This window comes from Pyrenophora tritici-repentis, chromosome 1, assembly GCF_003171515.1.
Source record: "Pyrenophora tritici-repentis strain M4 chromosome 1, whole genome shotgun sequence".
In the NCBI taxonomy this organism is placed as follows: domain Eukaryota; kingdom Fungi; phylum Ascomycota; class Dothideomycetes; order Pleosporales; family Pleosporaceae; genus Pyrenophora; species Pyrenophora tritici-repentis.
In genome coordinates this window covers 2,466,958-2,486,812 of record NC_089390.1, presented here as the reverse complement: position 1 = coordinate 2,486,812, position 19,855 = coordinate 2,466,958, and the positions used below count along the sequence as shown (strand labels likewise).

General features: G+C 51.4%; 8 protein-coding genes across 8 annotated transcripts; 5 read left to right on the top strand and 3 right to left on the bottom strand.

The window, feature by feature from the left end:
* Positions 1-3,500: 3,500 nt before the first annotated feature.
* PtrM4_010000 (ProP, Permease major facilitator superfamily) lies at positions 3,501-5,429 on the top strand (the record flags this gene model as incomplete). Its single annotated transcript, XM_001930959.1, has 3 exons — positions 3,501-4,264; positions 4,324-4,707; positions 4,766-5,429. The coding sequence occupies 3 exons, from the start codon at positions 3,501-3,503 to the stop codon at positions 5,427-5,429; spliced, it is 1,812 nt and encodes a 603-aa protein (XP_001930994.1).
* Positions 5,430-5,654: 225 nt separating this feature from the next.
* Positions 5,655-6,995, bottom strand: PtrM4_009990 (DUF1421 multi-domain protein; the record flags this gene model as incomplete). The annotated part of the gene is made up of 2 exons (XM_066102958.1): positions 5,655-6,925; positions 6,971-6,995. The coding sequence occupies 2 exons, from the start codon at positions 6,993-6,995 to the stop codon at positions 5,655-5,657; spliced, it is 1,296 nt and encodes a 431-aa protein (XP_065965160.1).
* A 1,057-nt stretch (positions 6,996-8,052) lies between these two features.
* PtrM4_009980 (CN-hydrolase domain containing protein) lies at positions 8,053-9,344 on the bottom strand (the record flags this gene model as incomplete). The annotated part of the gene is made up of 4 exons (XM_066102957.1): positions 8,053-8,307; positions 8,359-8,920; positions 9,004-9,257; positions 9,315-9,344. The coding sequence occupies 4 exons, from the start codon at positions 9,342-9,344 to the stop codon at positions 8,053-8,055; spliced, it is 1,101 nt and encodes a 366-aa protein (XP_065965159.1).
* Positions 9,345-10,156: 812 nt separating this feature from the next.
* Positions 10,157-11,402, top strand: PtrM4_009970 (tRNA splicing endonuclease subunit (Sen54); the record flags this gene model as incomplete). The annotated part of the gene is made up of 3 exons (XM_066102956.1): positions 10,157-10,260; positions 10,323-11,344; positions 11,395-11,402. The coding sequence occupies 3 exons, from the start codon at positions 10,157-10,159 to the stop codon at positions 11,400-11,402; spliced, it is 1,134 nt and encodes a 377-aa protein (XP_065965158.1).
* Positions 11,403-12,612: 1,210 nt separating this feature from the next.
* Positions 12,613-12,759, top strand: PtrM4_009960 (uncharacterized protein; the record flags this gene model as incomplete). The annotated part of the gene is made up of 1 exon (XM_066102955.1): positions 12,613-12,759. The coding sequence occupies one exon, from the start codon at positions 12,613-12,615 to the stop codon at positions 12,757-12,759; it is 147 nt and encodes a 48-aa protein (XP_065965157.1).
* A 715-nt stretch (positions 12,760-13,474) lies between these two features.
* Positions 13,475-14,905, bottom strand: PtrM4_009950 (GcvT, Glycine cleavage system T protein (aminomethyltransferase); the record flags this gene model as incomplete). Its single annotated transcript, XM_001930955.2, has 2 exons — positions 13,475-14,492; positions 14,550-14,905. 2 exons carry the CDS (start codon positions 14,903-14,905, stop codon positions 13,475-13,477), a joined length of 1,374 nt encoding a protein of 457 aa, XP_001930990.2.
* A 230-nt stretch (positions 14,906-15,135) lies between these two features.
* Positions 15,136-16,470, top strand: PtrM4_009940 (Vacuolar H+-ATPase V1 sector, subunit C; the record flags this gene model as incomplete). Its single annotated transcript, XM_001930954.1, has 4 exons — positions 15,136-15,436; positions 15,488-15,582; positions 15,634-16,218; positions 16,270-16,470. The coding sequence occupies 4 exons, from the start codon at positions 15,136-15,138 to the stop codon at positions 16,468-16,470; spliced, it is 1,182 nt and encodes a 393-aa protein (XP_001930989.1).
* A 289-nt stretch (positions 16,471-16,759) lies between these two features.
* PtrM4_009930 (90S preribosome/SSU processome component KRR1) lies at positions 16,760-19,721 on the top strand (the record flags this gene model as incomplete). Its single annotated transcript, XM_001930953.2, has 4 exons — positions 16,760-16,819; positions 16,876-17,618; positions 19,130-19,218; positions 19,276-19,721. 4 exons carry the CDS (start codon positions 16,760-16,762, stop codon positions 19,719-19,721), a joined length of 1,338 nt encoding a protein of 445 aa, XP_001930988.2.
* Positions 19,722-19,855: the final 134 nt, after the last annotated feature.

Below are 19,855 nucleotides of genomic sequence, written 5' to 3'. Positions count from 1 at the left end.
GCAGTGCGCTTTGGGCAGCCGGTGGGGCTTCTTCTTGATGATGCGACCGTTACGGTCACGGGCTTGGTGTTGAGGGGAACGAGCGGCAGTGCGCACTGCAATTGCGCGCGGACGACGGCAACAACAGCAACAACAGCGACAACACAACGGCAGAAGAGAAGAATTGCAGGGCGAACGCAAAGGCAACGGTTGCTAGTATTAACTCATCCAAACCATTCCGACCTTCTGGAGACGCAGGTGCACATGCAGCTCCTGCGTCAATATGCAGACAGGCGAGCCATGGTGGGCTACGTGTCAAGCGTCAGGCTCTCCGCTAGTTAGACTACACACGTCTGCTGCAGGTCCTTTTTCCCGTTAATGGTTCAGACGGAGACAGGCGTTGCCACCTGGCATCCAAGCTAGAACTGCCATTTCAATATTCTCCTAGTCGACGTCAACGTCTCCGCCTCGACCTTCGCCAGTGCCAGCGTGCACTTGCAGGGCTGTGCCTCAGCTGCCGTCTCAGACGACCGACTCCCGTTGCCAACGCATCGTTCCACGGCTGGATGGGATGCAGTATGCCATCATCGTCCGTCCCCGAAAGAGATGCTTCGAAGCGATAGTCCCAAGCCGCCATCTCCCCTTCATTCGCAAGCGGTAAAGAGGCCGCTTCCAATTCAACCATGAGCGGTCAGCACATGCTGCCATGTCCATGTACACTCTGCATCCTACCGCGTAAACGAGCAGGGTGTATGCTGACGATACATTCACAAACTATGACATGTTCCTGGCATGACGTCGCGAGCCTGTGAGTATGGCCGAGCGGAGTAATTCGCATCTTTCAACCTTGAAGGCGAACATTGAGCCGAATGCTCAAACAATCCTGTCCGCCTTGAGCTTACCATCACCGATCCCAAAGGAACTGGTACCTGCCGGATATCATTAGCTATCATCTCGTCATATGCGGGCCAAAGCAAGGCTTGCAGCAAGTTTGTATCCAACGACTCCACCTGAATTAGCGGTGAGACCACACGCTGATTGGCTGGGACTTCCAAAAATTGCTGGACAAATACCATCAAAACTTTGCGAACACCATCTGCGCTGACGCAGCGGGCTGTGCGATGAAACTAGAAGAGATCAACGTACACCAGCTCTACTATGTCGCCGCTCAGTGAGACGTACGCGTCGCGCTTGGAAACCCAGGGTTTCCCACCAGACCTGCCGTCTCAGATATCAGAATCAAGTGTATACGGCCTCAAGCCCGGATATCGCGCCATCAAGCACCTAGTTGGTTACAAGTTACCTTCCGGCGGCAAGGCGGCGTTGAGGAAAACATGTACAATTCTGGAAGGAAAACACCAACGTCCCCATCCTGCAAATCAAACAACCCACTTTGGCGATACACACCGTGGCACCGGTTCGGCAGAGCAAATCTTGCCATCGCTAAACGATGTTTGACCATCGTTTATGCATGTACTACGGGAGCACGCGTTCGTAGAACCCCGGCATTCCAAACAGGCGCTTCGTACCCACCTACCCGGGGCCTTCCGCCTTCGCTTGTACCACAACGCATTGACGCATTCGCAGGGCTGAACAGCAGCGGGAAGGAGTCATACACTACTGTAAAATAACATGTGCGACTACTTTTCCATACCTGGTGGTGAGTCTCCATCCAGCTTCGACGCCATGACAGCAGGATGAGATCCGTGTATCCTCGCCGAGTACAATGCTAGAATTTGTCAGACAGCGGATGTACTTCCGATTGCCTAGTTGCTCATACTTGTCAAACTGCGTAACTTGAGCAAAGAGTGGCAATCATGTCCAAAGGCATGCATAGGTTACCATATAAAGAGTAGCCGACTGCATGCAGAAACCCAACACTGTACTGTTCATCTATACAGCCTTTTCATAATCCCAAGCTATATTTCCCTTGACAAAAGCACTTCTACATTGTCATTCATTCACTCATTCACTCATTCACTTATTCACTTGTACGAACTTTGACTTTTTCCACTTTGGTCTTCGTCTTAGGTAAGACATGAGGCAATGAAGCTGATACCCCTTCTCACATCAGACTGGCCTAACAATATAGTAAATATCCTGGAGTCATACCAAAAAGACACCAGATATATTTAGTTCTATCTCGCCGTCAAAACGGGCCCTTGACAAACAATTGGGCTTCCAACCAATTTTCAGTCGATACCAATACTTTTCCACTGTCGCCTTCAATGTGTTTCTACCACGCCTACTCTCACAAGTGTGGACACACCGAGATGGTGTTTCAGCAACTATGTCCCAAAGGCCAGATGATTCAACGAAAGTGTGGCAGAGGTCATGATGGCAAAATCTTAGCCACAGTCAAAATCGAAACATCCTGTGATTCATGCCCAGTCGAGGTGCGAAAGTATCCAGTCGTTTAAATTACGAATTCTAATTCAGCTCCAGTGAAACAAGTCAGTTAGATCGATGGGATGTTGCAGAGCTGTGATGAGATCACTGTAATAATAGCGAGATTTAGATGTTATGGGAGGGAGTATGAATGCACCCTTTACTTTGACCTTTCTAGACCTGCGAAGACCAACTCTCGTCGCCTTTGTTCGACCGAGTGTCGCCTTGTACATGTATTATACGTATCCTGCTCAATGGTAACTTTGAAGCTTTGACTGGAAATTGCTCTTCAACCCGTGGTACGGCTTCGGGAGCGAAACGGGCCGCTGCACATGCTCGTCAAGGATGAAGCTTGATATGGACATCAGATCTGCAATAGTAGACGAAGACTAGGGATCCCGTATCACATGTTCGCATTCGGTTTCGATGGTTCGAGATCGTTCGATCCTAGCTGGGATGGCCAGGCTTGTGTCTAACCGAGGGAGGCGTACAAGTTTACAGACCGCAACTAGACCCATGCATAGCGACATCCACCAACATCTATCGCTCTGCTATCATGCGACAACTAATTCACGACCAATAAAAGGGGCCTTATCGCGCGTCAGGTTGACTTTTGAATTTATCATAAGCGCAGTCGAGCCTATGGGTGGAAGAGATATACGGCAAGGCCGAGCGCCACAAACGCTTGCTGCAACTGTAGCGAAGCCGGTAGAGATCGGCAACATGGGATTTGTTTTCTTCCATATTATATGATTGGCGGACTAGAGCACGGGAACCAAAATGCCGCGCCAACTCGGTTAGAAGTGCTCATTTGACACCTCGCCTGGTTGCCGATGACCGTATTCTATACGGCCATGTCCCAAGGACTATGCAATTTGATTGCGGCGCGTGAGCAGGGTCCGTAGGGTTGCATACATACGGACCCCGAAGGTCTCCTTTCTTTGCTTTTTTCCACTTCACTCTTTCTTGTAATACATATTGAAACAAATTGCGGATCTTGGGTAACGAGCATTTGTTTCCGACCCGCTTGTCTGTATCTATCCCTTCTACCCACCCGTTTGGAAGTACTACGTAGTTCAAAGCGGCAGCACACATAACTTCTCGACCCTGGGTGCGACGGCAATAGAGGCGGTATGCAAACGAACGATGGTTCCGTCAGCGCAAGCACACCATTTCGCGATGCCGAAGCTTCACATCCATCCACAGCAGGCGATGGGAGGATAACGGGTACCGAAAAGAGTCCCGAAACCACATTAGAGGCCAAAGAAAACACACAAACGCATGCAATGGAGTCGAGAACCAGCAACGATACAAATTCACAGGACAAGGCGGCTACAAGAAAAGCAGACGGGGAAAAGACTGGCGCTGATGTCGCTGAAAAGGAGCACGCCGATGACGAAGTCGAAGACGAATCAAAATACCTTACCGGCTGGAAACTGGTTATGCTATCCATAGGTCTCTGTCTTACGACTTTCGTCATCGCTCTCGATAACACAATCATCGCTACCGCCATCCCCAAGATCACCACCTACTTTAACAGTCTCGACGATGTAGGCTGGTACGGCTCGTCATACCTCCTGACAACAACGTCTCTTCAACCGTCTTTCGGCAGGGTATACACATACTTTGATGTTAAATACACATACCTGATTGCCCTTGTAATCTTCGAGGTTGGTTCAGTCATTTGCGCAGCGGCGACGAGCTCACCAATGTTCATCATCGGGCGAGCGGTTGCCGGAGCTGGCGCAGCAGCACTATACTCTGGCGGTATGACCATCATTGGGTTCTCGGTACCCTTGCGAAAACGAGCTATTTACATTGCTGCATTGTCGTCCATGTTTGGCATTGCGTCTGTCGTCGGACCCATTCTCGGCGGTGCTTTCACGGACCGGCTTAGGTAAGTTCCCCTAATGTAAACAAATACGAGGCTGGCTCGGACTGACTTTGTATCGCAAGTTGGCGCTTTTGCTTTTGGATCAACTTGCCCTTCGGTGCCGTCTCGCTCCTCGTTGTCTTCTTCTTCTTCAGCAACCCTAAGCGCCAGTACTCGCATCTTCCTGTCAAGGAGCGTCTCAAGAACATTGATATTGCCGGCGCTGTGTTTCTCATCTGCGCTATCGTATGCCTGCTTTTGACACTGCAATGGGGCGGCTTCACATACGCGTGGAGTAACTCCAAGGTATGGGGCACGCTACTAGGTTTCGGACTCCTTATCATCGTCTTCATCATCATCCAGCTCCGCCAGGGTGAGCGGGCAACGATTCCTGTACGAGTATTTACTCAGCGCACAGTCCTTGTTAGCTGTCTCTACTCGACTCTGCTATCAATGGCCTTGTACACGTGAGTTACCCTTGCTCCCACTATAGTTCTTTGCAAAAACAAACTAACACGATTGAAGACACATCTTCTACCTCCCCTTCTACTTTCAAGCCATCAAGGGCACCACGGCCGAACAGTCCGGCATCCGCACCATTGCCTACCTTGTCAGCATCACCTGCTCATCCATTGTAATCGGCGGCCTTATTACAGTCGTCGGCTGGTACGCGCCCTTTATGTGGTTCGGCAGCGCTGTCTTCGCCATCGGCGCTGGTATGCTCTACACGCTCAAAGTCGGCTCCCCATCCAGCCAATGGATTGGGTATCAAATTCTCTCGGGAATCGGCGCGGGAGCCGGCGTGCAAATCCCTTTTGTCGCCGTGCAAGTCGTGACCAACGAGAAAGACATGCCGACTGCCAACGCCTGCGTCATGTTTTTCAATTCACTCGGCGGCGCCCTATCCATTTCTATTGCACAGAACATATTCGTTAATACGCTGGCCAAGGAGATTCCAAAGTATGCGCCCGGTCTTGATGGGCGCATTGTGGCGAATGCGGGGGCGACGAATCTGAGGAAAGTGGTGTCTGCAGCTCTTCTGCCGGGCGTGCTGAGGGGCTATAACAATGCGATTGTTACGGCGTTTATACTGGCGATTGCGACGAGTTGTATAGCGTTTTTTGTGAGTTTGGGCATGGAGCAGAAGAGTGTCAAGGGGAAGAAGATTGTGCCTGGTGGTGGGGCTTAGATTAGCTATATTTGACCTGACCTGATGACGTTTTGTACATAGAATCTTTGTAATTAATTTTCTTTTCCTGTTTAGGGAAACAGATGGGAGCATGGGTTTCTCGTGAATTCCACATACTTTGCTAGTCTTACACCACCTCCTCCGTTTCCACCATCAAGTCATACTACTTGGACATAGATTCTGCTTGCCTCATCTCGCAACGGGCCTAGGCATCTACCTGTCCGCCTACTTTTGCACCTTCTGGAGTCGGCCAACAAGATGCTTACGCAGCTCCTTCTTCTCCTCCAAACTAAGCGTCGCAAGCATATCCGCTGAGATACCGCCTTCATGGCCCTCCCCATCCTTGACCTCTGCGCAGACTCTCTCCATAAGCGCCATCACAAATCCCAACAACTTGCGTTCTCCTCCATCCACACCCGCAGTCTCAAACAATTCCCTCATCGCAGCACTCATGTCCTCCTTCCTCGTCGTCGTCAACGGCAACATATCCCTGTCCTTCAGAAGTAATGCGCGGCGCTCCTCCTGCCTCTTTTCCAAACTGGTAGCCTCGGCGAATGCGGCTGAGGCTTTCTGCCAGAGCTCAAAGTCTTCTTGGGTTTGGGTCTTGGTGTAGAGCTGTTCAGCTTGGTGGCGGAGACGAGACAGTTGAGCTATCTTTGTGGCTTCGGTGCGAATCCAGGTTTCGCGGACGCTCTTTTGCGAGTCGAGACGCGCGCGGCCGGTGGGATCCTGCGTGTAGTGGGCTCCGAGGCTGGGGAGAGGAGGTGGAGGTATGGGAAGAGAGGGGCGGGCAGATACGTGCGGTGAAGGTGACGGTGCGTATGCCCTGTTAGGTGGAACGTTTAGCGTGAATGTTGGGGGAGCAGAAGACGGCCATGCTGGTGTGTTTGGCTCTGTGTTGTAGAAGACTTGAGGAAGCGGCTGTGTGGCAACGAGATTTTGTGCAAAAGCAGAGGCGGGCGATGGCAGACCTGCAGTGAACCTGGATGCGCCGACGGAAGACTGACCTGGAACCAGATACTGATTCGATGGCTGCAGTATACGAGAGCTCGGTTCTGGTGTATAGTCCACGAAAGGATCGGTAGGTTGGCGACCGTGTCCAGGAGTGTTGTTGAAGGATCTGGGAGACGGCTGCGGTATACCGAATCCAGCAAAGCCACCGTTTTCCTTATTCAACCCAACTACCCTCTCGCTATTCCTCTTCTCTTCATCAGAATGGTATTGCTGAAACATAGCAGGGATCTTTGCCATCTCTTGACCTCGAGGAACACATCTCTTAGACACTGGCGACATCTGATTATCCATCTGACCCACGTATTGCGATGATGGCATACTCGCCATTCTCCGCTGATGCAACATCGCTGTGCCGTAAAGACCCTTGAGACCCTGAGGCGAGCCGAACGCATCAGCCGTGATCACCGGACCGGAAGGTCGCATAGAACTCGGCATGCTATGCGGCACTCTGGCATCCGTGTGGTACATACGCGCAAAAGGGACTGCAGAGTTAGTCAGAGATGTATGCAGGGCATTGGGTAAGCGACCGCGTCTCTCTGCCTTCATGTGCATCGCGTGTTTGAACCCATAGGGATGTGCAGATGTAGGTGCAATACCTTTGTCGTTATCGTTCTTCTGGCTGTGGACTTGCTTGACAGTGGTGTCGCTCGCAGGCGAGTCTACTTCAACCACACCAGCAGTAGCAGTAGCAGTAGCAGTAGCAGTAGCAGTAGCAGTAGTGCCATTGAAATCTTCAGTTTCTGGTTAGCAAAGTCTCCATAGATTGGAGTCCGTATTATGGCAGTGGTGTTGTAGTTACCGAAACCCTGGAATATGTGTGCGTGCACTCCCTTTTCCACTGCGCGCTGAGCTACTTCTACTGAGCGCTGCCAGGCTTGCAATTCGACGCGTTTGGGCGATTGCGGGTACTCTCGAAAAAGCGGCATGGAGGCTGAGCGGTTGGGTGGCTTGTGGCGGTCGTCCATGGTGACTTTGGTGTGTGGGGGAACGATGAAGTGGGAGGGCAGTGCTGAGATTAAAGAATGATTTTGGGAATGACTTTGAGAGTAGACATGGATATCGATGTTCTTAGCGTGAAATGGTGGGCGGGGTGGCGAAGTGAAAGTGAGTCTGAGTCTGAGAGTGCAAAGTAGAGTGGTAGGTGGTGAAAGCGAGAGTGGAAATGTATGGCAATTGTTACCATGAAATTGAGAGAAGGAAGATGCGAATGTCATTGCGACTAATAAAGTTTTGGTAAGTGCAGTGTTGGATTGCAGTTGTTTGGGTAGGATCAGTGATTCACCTGCCGTCTTGAAGTTGGTTAGCCGACACCTGCATTCCTGAAAATGTCCTCGAGTCATGTACGGGACTGGCGCACCTCGATAGAGAAAAAACGGGACATTGCGCGTTCTTGCCCAACTAAGTCTACAGTTGCACTCTGTTCGTACACGGCTCTCGATTTTGAGCATTGTAACACTGCATGCAGTCGTATCTGAAAAAGAGTGGAATGATTTATTGAGTAATGTAAAGAACAGTTAAACTTTTGTGTAGAGACCGTTTGTAAGCTTTCAGACCAGAGCAAGCACTCAAGAGGCATGTCCAGCAGAAGCAGCTATGTCTGACTTGAGACCTAGTTTGCCAAACCGTTCGTAGCTCCCAAATCAGAAGCACCGCTCTTCTGATGCTTGTGCGCATCCGAATCGAGCAGCACGTCAAGACCAAGACGCTGGCGAGTAGAGTACGAGGTAATGCCACCATGAGGATCAGCTTCAGTAACAAGTTCCTTGCGACGGGTATCCACGAGCAGGCGGATGAGGTCAGGGCGCATGTAATGACCTGAGAAGTCTGCCAGAGCCTTGGTCAACTGGCATTCGTTGAGGTCAATCTGTGAATCTGTTAGCAGCCATACAAAACATACAGGAGTGGAAAGACATACATCGACAAACATGAGACCATCAAAGTCCTTATCAGGCTTTGCATACAGCGACCCGTCTGGCCTGTAGATACGCGCATGTCCATTGTACGTTGAGGGGTCAGTCTCGGGTTCTACCCCTTCAGGCGTATTGATCTTCAAACCCTCCTTACTCAGCCTCTGGAACGGCGCCAGCGTCCAAGTCCCCGTCTCGATAGCATATGCTGGCGTTACTAGGTCAGACGCTGGGTCCGCAACGTTAGTAGCTGGATCAGGGTAGTTGAGTGTCTCCTTGCCGGGATACACAGGCCACGCGGCGATGTGGATCTGCTCGCCTTCGGAGACGTTGAGCGCCTTGAGGAATGGGTTCATGTTCTCCCAGCAGTTGAGTTGACCCAGACGCCCAAGCTCGGTCTGTGTAACGGACTTGAATGTGTCGCCAGCACCGTCACCATAGACCAGCTTTTCAACGTGTGTAGGCTTGATTTTGCGTCGGTGGTTGATGACTTCGCCCGTGGGATCGATCAGCGTCTGTGTCAGATAGCACGTCGCATGATCGATCTCCGAGAAGCCCAGAGAGACATAACTGCAACGGTATCAGTGAAGTAAAAGATGCAAATGTGAGAACTAGCAAAGTGAGGCATTAGACTAGAACAACAGAAAACTCACATTTGATTATCCCTCGCAGCCCTGCGAATTTTCCGAAACTCTTCCGAATCAATAGGAAGAGAGTTCTCGCGGTACTTCTTCAGCAAAGGCAGAGATTGCTGGTAGTTGATCTTCCACATCCAGTAGGGGTAGCCTGGGATCCAGACTTCGGGAAAGGCGACGAGCTTGCAGCCAGCGGCACCGGCTTCGTTGATGAAGTCGATAGTCTTTTGAACGCCGGCATTAAGGTCGAACCAGCAGGGCTCAGAGGTGACCTGGTTAGTTGTTTGGTTAGACAGGGGCTCTATGGAAGATGGAGGGGGAGTAGGTACTGCAGCGGCTTTGTATTTGGTGAAAGGCATGATGTAGATGGGAGAAGAAATGGTTTGAGTTGAGAGTGGTTGAGTGCTCAAGTGGTTGAATATGGGATGAGATGGTATGGATGTGAGTGAAGGGCTCTATATATATACACATTGTCTGGGATGATATCCTCTGCAGTTTCTCGTCACTGTCGTCTTCTTCGTGCCACTCTCGATGGCCGTGACAGTCTTCTCCCGTCTCGGTAGCGAGCGTTCAATCACCGTGAAGATTTTCCCTGGGCGTTACCGCATTGTCGCCTTTTGCCAGCCATTCCAGACGTCTGTCGTCTGTCATTGTACATGCCGTCGACGGCTTCCTTGTGCCGTACGCACATGTTCAACCGCTACGACAGCCGGTTCTGCACCGTCTCCTCACTTACGCCCTGCCTGGGTCTATTCTCAACGCCTAATGTTTGTCACCAGACATGCCGCGATCCTTTCCCCTGTGCCGCATGCCTGCGTTACCTGAAAATGGTCTGACTTAGACTTTGCCGAAAACAAATGGAGACACAAACGCATATGCAGTGATAGGGTAACGGCGTGAAGGTGTATTGACTGATGTAGGTAAGCCACTTGTACGACCTGTCATTGGCCTGGCAGATGTTCCTGCTGCGTTGCCTGCGATGCCGTGGCCCAGTTTAAGCGGCATGACATGCATTCATGTCGGCGTCCCTATGCCGTGTCGAATATGGCACTGCCGCCTTGGCGACAGTCACGTGCTGCCCCGTCCGCCCACCGCCGATCCGAGCCATCTCCGAGTCAACCCCCACCACCGATCCTAGTCTGCCTTTCTCACCAACATTTCTTGATGAATCATGGCCGACGAAGACGAGGACATTTCGCACCTGCGCGTGCCCGACGCTGCTGACTTTGACCCCACCGAAGAGGCGCAGGATTTTCGGTTCCTCGACAAACTCACGTAGGCAATTTGCACTCTTATTGCGGCTCTGGTCCCCCACCATGCTGATTTCACCGCGACAGCGCACAGGATAGCGCACATCCTACGCTACCCAAGCGCGGCGAGAAAGACTTTGAAAGCCATGAGACGAACCTACAGCTCGACACGCTCGAGGCCTCGCGCCGGGCCATGCATGGCGTCCTCTCGTGGCAACGCACCCACACGCAAAAGGGCCATATCCTAGCCATGTATGACCCCGAGCGCAACATGGCATGCGTCGACAAAGTCCGATCTCAGCACTTCCAGACCATAGGCACCAACAAAGGCGGGAGGGAGTGGCTCCTGCCTGAGGAGGCTCTATTCTTGCTCGAGAGAGGCACACTGGACTGTCGGTGGCCGGTGAAGCGCGAGGTAGGCGACGAGACAGTCTATAGGACCGAGGATGGTGCACCCATGAGCCTACAGTCAGCGTATGCGGCCTTTCTCGGCTTCGAGGGAGGCGTCGGCGGGAAGTTGACACTGGAGATGTACAACGTCTATGCTGGATTGAAGAGGTCAGGCTATGTCGTCTTCAGGACGGGGACATGGGATGACGATAGAGGGGAGGTATTGCCTGCCCCGCCAGAGCTTAAGGAGCAACCTGATTCTGGTCCTGGCATCATCGCACGCTTCTTCGCCGATATATGGCGGCGTCTGAGCCAGCCAACTTATACAATCTCACCCGAGAACCTGGCTTTCGGCCCGCTCATCAAACCTGGACTGTACAGGAGCTACAGCGATATCTACTGTCTCCTCAAGCTTATCCCAAGCCACGACCGCGCATGCCCACCCTCATTTATCCTTCCACCGTCCCTAGATAACCCGTACCGCATCCACTTTGACGTATACCGCACAACAGCCAAGTTCCGCAAATCTGCCCGTGCAAGTCTTACCCCCGACTTCCGCATCTGTGTCGTTGATGCTCGTACAAGCGCCATTCCTACGAGCGCACAGCTGAATGATCTCATGGCACAGGTACCAGAAGATAGACCCAAAGACTCGGATCAACCGTACCAAAGGCTCAAGCATGGATATAGGAACGTTGTTTTAGCAGTTGTAGATAACGGTATGCCAAGCTACCTCAGAGTCGCCGATAGCCCATTCGATCATGTCAAGATATATGAGAGGACTGCGCCAAGAGGAAAGGGTGGTAGAGGGCGCGGAGGTGGTAGGGGAAGAGGTGGTGGAAGGGGCAGGGGACGTGGAAGATGAGCAAGCTGAGGTGCACCACTAACATCATTCTTTAATCGACTTGGACGTGGCACTCTCCGTTGCGATCACACCAAAATCTCAATATCTGCGCTCGGACTTTGGACTGATCTTTTTCGTTCCTGCTACCGTTAAGCGACCAGTCGTGATCGCTTCGTATCTTTCCGTGTGATACGAGTTGTTGGTCGGTATGACAACGCCCTTCAATGGCGCCGACTTGCGCATGGATCCTGAGCGACGCTGCCTGCGACATTGCATGGACGCACACCCATGTCCCAGCGTATGACCGGAACAACCAAGGCGCTAGGCATCTGGTCATGGGGTTGGTAGTATATCCCCTTAGAGCTTTGACACGGAAGAAAGAAGGGTGAGTTGTGCTGGATATGCTGTTTGCAACTCCTTCCACTTATCAGTACGTGCATGGCAACACCAAGTTATGTTCCAGGAGGTAAATATGTATTTATCGCATGATTGAGCCACAAGCATACCGAGTGTACCAGGAGTTCACGTCGAAGAGGCTGTCCGCGGCTCTGACCACTTGCCCCGTAACTGATCAACGTGGTGCTTATCACGAGCTTTTCTATCATTTCCCGGCGTATTTGAAACTACAATATGAGCTTACTCGGAACCTTGCGGGATTTGGAAGTTCGGACAAGTCGCAGAGGGGCTCATGCACCAACATGAAGTGTTCGTACTCTCATGAAAAAGGTGTAGCCCGATTCGCATACGATGGCAAAGCACACCGCGATAAGACTTATTTTGATGACTGTCGGTAGGGCTTTGCACTGAGTGCGAAAAGGAAATAACGTAACTAGGAATGCATTCTATTTGGTGATTGTTCTGATTGATTGTCTTGCGAAGGAGAACTATGGAAGAGCTAGATATTGGAGGTCTGGTCTGAGCGCTGCTCGGACGCCGCGATCAGTGCGCCTGCTCGCGTGACCGAGGTCAGTGCGGCCGATCGCGTGGCTGAGATATCGTTGATATCTGTGATCCGACAATGACACTGTTTGTGACTTCGTGATATAAAGCCATGAGTAGTGTCTAGCTCTTGTCATTTCTTATCTACTCCAGTAAACTCTCTTCCACTCTCCTTGATTACAGCATACGCATCCTCTCGCCATAATGCCTTCCGCTGCTCAAATTATGGAGGTTGCGCTTGCTTTTGCCTGCGCAGTGGTTTCCAGCCCAGTGGAACTAGGTAAGCCAAGAAACTACCTGGGACAGTCCAACCATGACGTACTGCGTGAACCCTATGAAGTTTGGAGATGATCCCATCCATGTTCTCCTTGACACGGGAAGTTCTGATCTGTAAGTTTACGAAGTCGGCATATGATTATCGTTGGCCCCTTGAATGCTAACGTATGTCAAAGTTGGACCATTTCTACCCTACAGCCCCAAGAGCAGATCCGCAATCGTGATGTTCATCAACCCGACAAGTCCAAGATCAAGGAGGACTACACTTTCAATATTACTTATGGTGACAATACATATGCAAATGACGACGTCTACGTTGACAGAGGTAAGCGCCTCTCAGTTTTCTCGATTCTTGCCCATGGAAACCTATCAAACAGAATTTCAAGCTCACGCGTATATGACTATACATGTACTCAATATTTGCGTCGATGATACTTACTTCAAGGGTGCGTCTCATACGTAATGTATACTTCTTACTCTAGATTCAATGTATCAAATAGATCAGTTAACCCCGCACATGGCAAAACGCTAAGGACAGTTGAATAAGACAAATTCTCTATAAAAGAACGCCTCTTATACTTTTGTTGTTTGTTATGCATTTGAAAGGCAAATGAAAAATTGAATTACCTGAGCCACATAGTCTGGCTGAACACACTCATCAGAGCTTGGGCCTTAGAGTAGACTCCGAGTATCTATACCATCAAACAAGGCAACTACATGTTGAAAGGTTGCCTGAAACAAATAAAACCACCGGCAAAAGGATGTAAACCAGCCCTATATCATGCTCCATTTACGCCTTAATGTTGGCAGGCTGCTTATAATACTTGCTAGGGAGAAACGGCATCTTAGTAACAACCGCCTTCCTCTTCCTCCCCCTCACCACAACTTCAACCTCCGTACCCGCCTTATGCATACCGTCCTTCACATAGCCCATGGAGATATTCTTCTTGAGCGTCGGCGACGGACAACCAGAAGTAATCGTACCAATTTTCTCACCCGCCTCGTTGATTATCTCCGCACCTTCTCTCGCAGGGGATCCTTCAACGATGAGGCCAACGCGTCGGCGTGATACACCACCACCTTCCGACTTCTTCTTCAGCTGCTGTAGGATGACGGAGTCGCCGAGGAAGCCTCCGTTTGCGCGGCGGTCCTTGCCGATAATCCAAGAGAGGCCGGCTTCGACGGGCGTGGTGGTGTCGTCGAGATCGTGGCCGTAGAGACACATGCCTGCTTCTAGTCGCAGGGTGTCGCGGGCGCCTAGACCCGCGAAGCGTAGCTCGTCTTTGGCGGAGTCGAGCAGGAATTGGGTGATGGCCTCTGTGGCGTACGCGGGAATACTGATTTCAAAACCATCTTCACCGGTGTAGCCACCGCGGCTTACGAGCACTTCTGCATCAGTGCCTTTGATTGTTGCAGCGGTACATTGGCCAAAGTAGAGGGATTCGAGATCTTTTTTGGACTTGTCGTCTAGGACACGGGAGAGAACCTCAGAGGACAAGGGGCCTTGGAGGGCGATGAGACCTTGACCGTCGAGTATCTTCCACTCAACGGGTTGATCAGGGTGCGAGTTCTTCCAGGCGTCTAGTTGCGTTTTGAAGTAGGCTGTGTCCTTTTCCCTGCACCCGGCATTGGTGACGACGTAGAACTTGTCGGCTAGACGCGTGACTACTGTGTCATCTACGATGCCACCGGTTGAATGCAACAAGGTTGAAAGCGTGGACTGGTGCTTGAGTAATGAAGATAGTGACGATGGTGTGATGCTTTCAAGGAAAGCTTCAGCACCAGGGCCAGAAAAGTGGTGCTGGACCCTTGAATAGTATGTTAGTTATTTTGATGTTGCGCAACTTGGCATGCTTTCGTCTTACATGTGACCAACATCGAACAAGCTAGCCTTCTCTCTTGTCCAGTTATGCGAATCGATAATGCTCAGGTCGCTATATTGCACGGGCATGGAGTAGCCGCCAAAGGGTACAAACTTGGCACCATGTTTTTTGTGAAGTTCGTAGAGACCAGTTTTGCCCAGTTGGTCAGATCCGGTCTCTGAAGAAGCAAAACGGATCTGTTGATGAGATTGTTGTGTAAGTTTGCGGGGTCGTGGGGTGGGAGTTGTGTATGAACTTGTGGAATAGCGCGCCGTCTGTATACGTTCGGCTCTCCGAATTCGCGGCGCAAGACCATTGACGGCCGGACGCAACGCAGCAATTGCTCTTTTTGAAGTCATTGTGTGTGGGTGAGATTGGAAAACTTGAAGAAATTCTGCTGTTGGCTGCTCGGCGGGTACTCACGGCGGTTCTATATAAGACTGGCATGACGGCAGCTGCGGGCTTACCTTGGTCTAGCCGTGGGCCCAAGCTCTCATCGAGCTGCGCGGGATTCCATCCACCAAAACGGCCATCGTTCCCATAACCGCTTATATCGCGCCCCGATCGCTCCGAAACAACTGCAGCAACCATGTCCAAGGGCAGCAAGTACCTGCTGGTGTCGCTGCCGACGTCCATCTCGCCCTCGAATCATGCCGAGGATGCTCTCACAGCTCTTCGGTCCACGGTAACCAATGACGTGGGGACCACCTCGCCGTTCGCGATACCCAACTTCAAGATCGGAACTCTGGATGCACTGGTGCAACAGGCGGATGACCTTGCCAAGCTTAGTAATGCGTGTGAGGGTGTTGTCGGAAAGGTCGGAGAGAGCCTACGGCAGATACTAGACGGCGACGAGGGCAAGATACAGCAGCAGAAGACGATAAACGATAGTATGTCGGGGATGCACCGGGCGATTAGTAGCTAGAGCTCACATGACGTAGAGCCTGTCGACCAGTACCTGCGAAACTTCCAGTGGAACAAGGTCAAGTACCGGGCGGACAAGCCCATCGCAGACCTCATAGATGCATTACAGAAGGTGGGCACCGCGCAGCTGGCGCAACACTACTCTGGCTGATCATGTGCGCAGGAGATTCAAGGCATCGACAACGACGTAAAGTCCAAGTTTAGCCAGTACAACCAGACCAAAGGCGCCCTCGCAGCCGCAGAGCGGAAGCGCACCGGAAACCTCTCAACCAAATCCCTCGTCAATGTCGTAAACCCAAAGGCGCTGATCCGCGACTCGGAATACCTCGATACCCACCTCATTGCCGTACCCAACACGGTCGTAAAAGACTTTTACCAGCAATACGAGGAGCTGTGTCCCATGGTCGTTCCGCGGTCTGCCAACAAGCTCGCCGAAGACGACGAATTCACCCTCTTCGCCGTTACAACATTCAAAAAGCACTCGCCCGAGTTTGTGCACAAGTGCAGGGAGAAGAGGTGGACGCCGAGAGACTACCAATACAAGGAGGGAGGAAAGGAAGAGGAGGCCAAAGAGGCAGATCAGCTGGCAAAGGATGAGCGGAAGCTCTGGGGCGAGGCGCTGCGGCTGGGTCGGACGGGGTACAGCGAGAGTGCCATGATCTGGATTCATGCGCTGGCCCTAAGAGTGTTTGTGGAGACGGTGCTGCGATACGGTCTGCCGCTTGACTTTGTATGCGGTATAGTTCAGGTGAGTAAACACGGTGCCTGGGAGCCGTGTTCAAATGACTGATGACTACAGACTACCCCCAAACAAGCAAAGACGGCAAAGACGAATCTCGACACGGCCTACTCATACCTTGGTGGCAATGCCTTTGGTCGTGACAGCAAAGGTCGTATCAAGAAGGATGACGCGGCCATGTCGAACGACATGCAACAAGCTGGGCACATGGGTGATCAAGAGTATACCGCATACGTCTATTACGAGTTTGAAGTCCTATAGCATTTTTTGATAGTCGGAAGAGATAAGTGGGCATGTTTGCATGAAGCAAGCATACTTACGAGATCTGTAGATAGTTCTCCTGACGCAAATAAAGTACAGATACAACTCGTGCACAAAGTTGACCATGTGATGCGGGATGGCCGGGCTTAGCGTCACATGGCCCAAGCTCCACACAAGGCGGTGGCAGAAACTTAGCGCAGACCTCTCTTCGCAAGCGCAACTTTCAGAAAAAAGTTACCGCGACAATCTCGAGACTTGATTGCGAAGCGCAGGGTACACGACTGCCAAGATGCCGTCAACACACAATGTGGATAAGCCATGGGATACTGATGACATCGATAAGTGGAAGGTCAGTTTGCGACTTGAATGCGACCATGCGACGACCAAGTACTAATCATAGCACAGATCGAGCCCTTCAAGCCCGAAGACAACACGGCAGGTGCCTTCACCGACGAGTCCCGCTTTAGCACCCTCTTTCCAAAGTACCGCGAACAGTACCTGAAGGGCTCCTGGAAATTCATCACCCAGGCACTGCAAAAGCAAGGCATCGGGTGCGAGCTCAACCTCGTTGAGGGTTCCATGACAGTATGGACGACGCAGAAAACGTGGGATCCTGCGGCTATCTTGAATGCGCGCGATTTAATCAAGTTGCTTGCAAGAAGTGTACCGGCGCCACAAGCGGTTAAGATTCTCGACGACGAAGTTGCCATGGACATTATCAAGATAAGGAATTTGGTTGGCAATAAAGAGCGTTTTGTGAAGAGGCGGCAGCGCATCCTAGGCCCCAACGGATCGACGCTCAAGGCACTGGAACTGTTGACCGAGTGTTACCTGCTCGTACAAGGAAATACGGTTGCGGCCATGGGCCCCTACAAAGGCCTGAAGCAGGTGCGGCGCATCGTCGAAGACACCATGCACAACGTTCACCCCATCTACGCCATCAAAGAGCTCATGATCAAGAAGGAGCTTGCCAAGGACCCGGAGCTTGTCAACGAGAGCTGGGATCGTTTCCTACCCAACTTCAAGAAGCGCTCGCTCAGCAAGCGACGCGTACCCCACAAGGTCAACGACAAGACCAAGAAGACATACACACCGTTCCCGCCGCCGCAAGAAAAGAGCAAGGTGGATCTGCAGATCGAGAGCGGCGAGTACTTTTTGGGAAAGCATGCAAAAGAGAGGAAGGTGCAAGAGGAGAGGGAGGAGAAGATGAAGGACAAGATGGATGCGAAGAGGAGAGAAAGGATGCAGGAGTATGTGGCGCCCGAGGAGGATGGTGGTGAGAAGAAGAAGAAGAAAAGGAAGAGAGAGGAGGGCGCGGGCAAGGAAAAGAATAAGAAGAAGAAGCGCAGTGGGGAGGACGCTGACGATTCATGAGGAATTTTGAAGACGGCAGGCTAAGGGCATGTTTATCTGTATGGTACTATACGGCATTTCTTGGTGTTTTCAGGTTATTTTGAAAAGTGCAAATACCCAGTTTATTGGTTAATAATTTACCAAATCGTAGAGCAAGTCACGCTGATCTTGCATTGAGAAGCTTATTGCATATTCAAAGCCGCGACTACTGTTTTAATAGCTCTTGGCGCGATATTCCAAAGACTTATCAAAGCCGCAATCGTGAAACTTGGGATGAGCAATGGTTCGCAACTCTATGACAAGGGTCCAAACGTCTAGCGTCTCACCTCAGGCCACCACCACCTTTTCCTCTCAAACACCCCAACTTCTCCACGAATCCTTCAATATGTTCATACGATAATTCCGTAGATCTGCAAGTTTTCTTCTCCCCATTTTCAGACCGTCATAATGTACCTCAAAATGCGAAGTATCTCTTTTGTCCTAGCACATTCCGCTTTGGTCCGATCTGCACGTGCCTCTACGAGTGTATACACAAGCCCACTATACGCGCTCCAACTACAAACCTCACTTGACGGATGGTCAGAGTACGCATCATGGACGCCGCTCCAACACTCGGACATGCTCCATCAGAACCACAATCAAGAGACGGAAGACACAGATAACTCACCCTGGACACACCCTCCAATTTGCACCCCCGTCCTCCAAACCATAAACTCCACCCTCTGCATCTACACCTCCACAACCTACAGCTCCAACCGCGGAATCTCAATCTTCACAACCCCTGCGCTCGCAAAAGCCTTTGCCTCCCTCCCCGCCTTCACATCTCCCCATCCACCCCTCATAAACACCCCCCACAAACGCCTACACTGCAACCGCCATCCCAGGAAAAGGCCTCGGCATGCTAGCAACCCGGGATCTCGAATTCGGCGACGTAGTAACAGCGCACACACCCACGTTCGTGGCGTACCTAGAAGTTGAACTTCCGACCCTGGAGCGGGAGAAGTGGTGGCGACGCGCGGTGGAGCAGTTACCGGAGAAAAGCCGAGACGCGTTTTTGGACTTGGCGACTGTGTATGGGGATGAGAGGGTTAAAGTGCAGGATGTTGTCAAGTCGAATACTTTTCGGGTTGAAGTAGGGGGGTGGAGTTGGTCATTTGGCAATATGGCCAGAGACTAGTAGGGCGAATCATGGATGTGCTCCAAAGTGAGTTTTCCCCTTCCCCCAGCCTCGTATTCGTTTGGTCAGGTTGGGAAGGTGCAGTGAAGACATAAGTTTTGCAAGTGTTAACCAAGACACGTAAAACAGCGCACAATACGTTATCGATCCCGAAAACCTCACCCAAATTGTTCGCGTCACACGTCCCATTGCCACCGGCGAGGAAATAACAATCGCTTGTAAGCCCGCTCCCCTCTCTTATCCCCTATCAAAAGGCCACTAACGAACAACCACAGACACAACCCCCTTAGAACCCACACCCCTCCGCCAAAAACACCTCCAAACCGGCTTCCACTTCACCTGCACCTGCTTACGCTGCACTTCCCCCAACTCTGACACAAACCTCTCGCGCATCCAAACTATACAATCCCAGTTAAACGACTGGTCCGCCACCTCGCCCTCCGCCTCGCCTGCGACATCCCTCGCGCTAGTCGAAGAATTGCTAGGTCTGTATCGCAGCGAGGGACTGGAGGGTTTCATGGATTTGGCATATGGGTATGCGGCGTTGGCGTATAGTGCAGTGGGTGATGGGGATATGGCGGTCAAGTATGCGGAGTTGGCTAAGGAGGCGATTTTGTTGAAAGATGGGAAGTGGGTTCCTAATTTTGGGGTTTGGGAGGAGTTGGTAGGGAACGTGGAAGGGCACTGGAGTTGGATGATGAGGAAGGGTGGGGACAAGTGAGGGTTTTTTTTGATATTCTTGCTATGAATGATGGGAGTTTCAGGGCCCTTAGAATAACTTAGTGCGAAATGAACGTCGATTTCTCGATATATGGGGTATGAAAGAGATATACATATGGAATTATCTGCCTTACT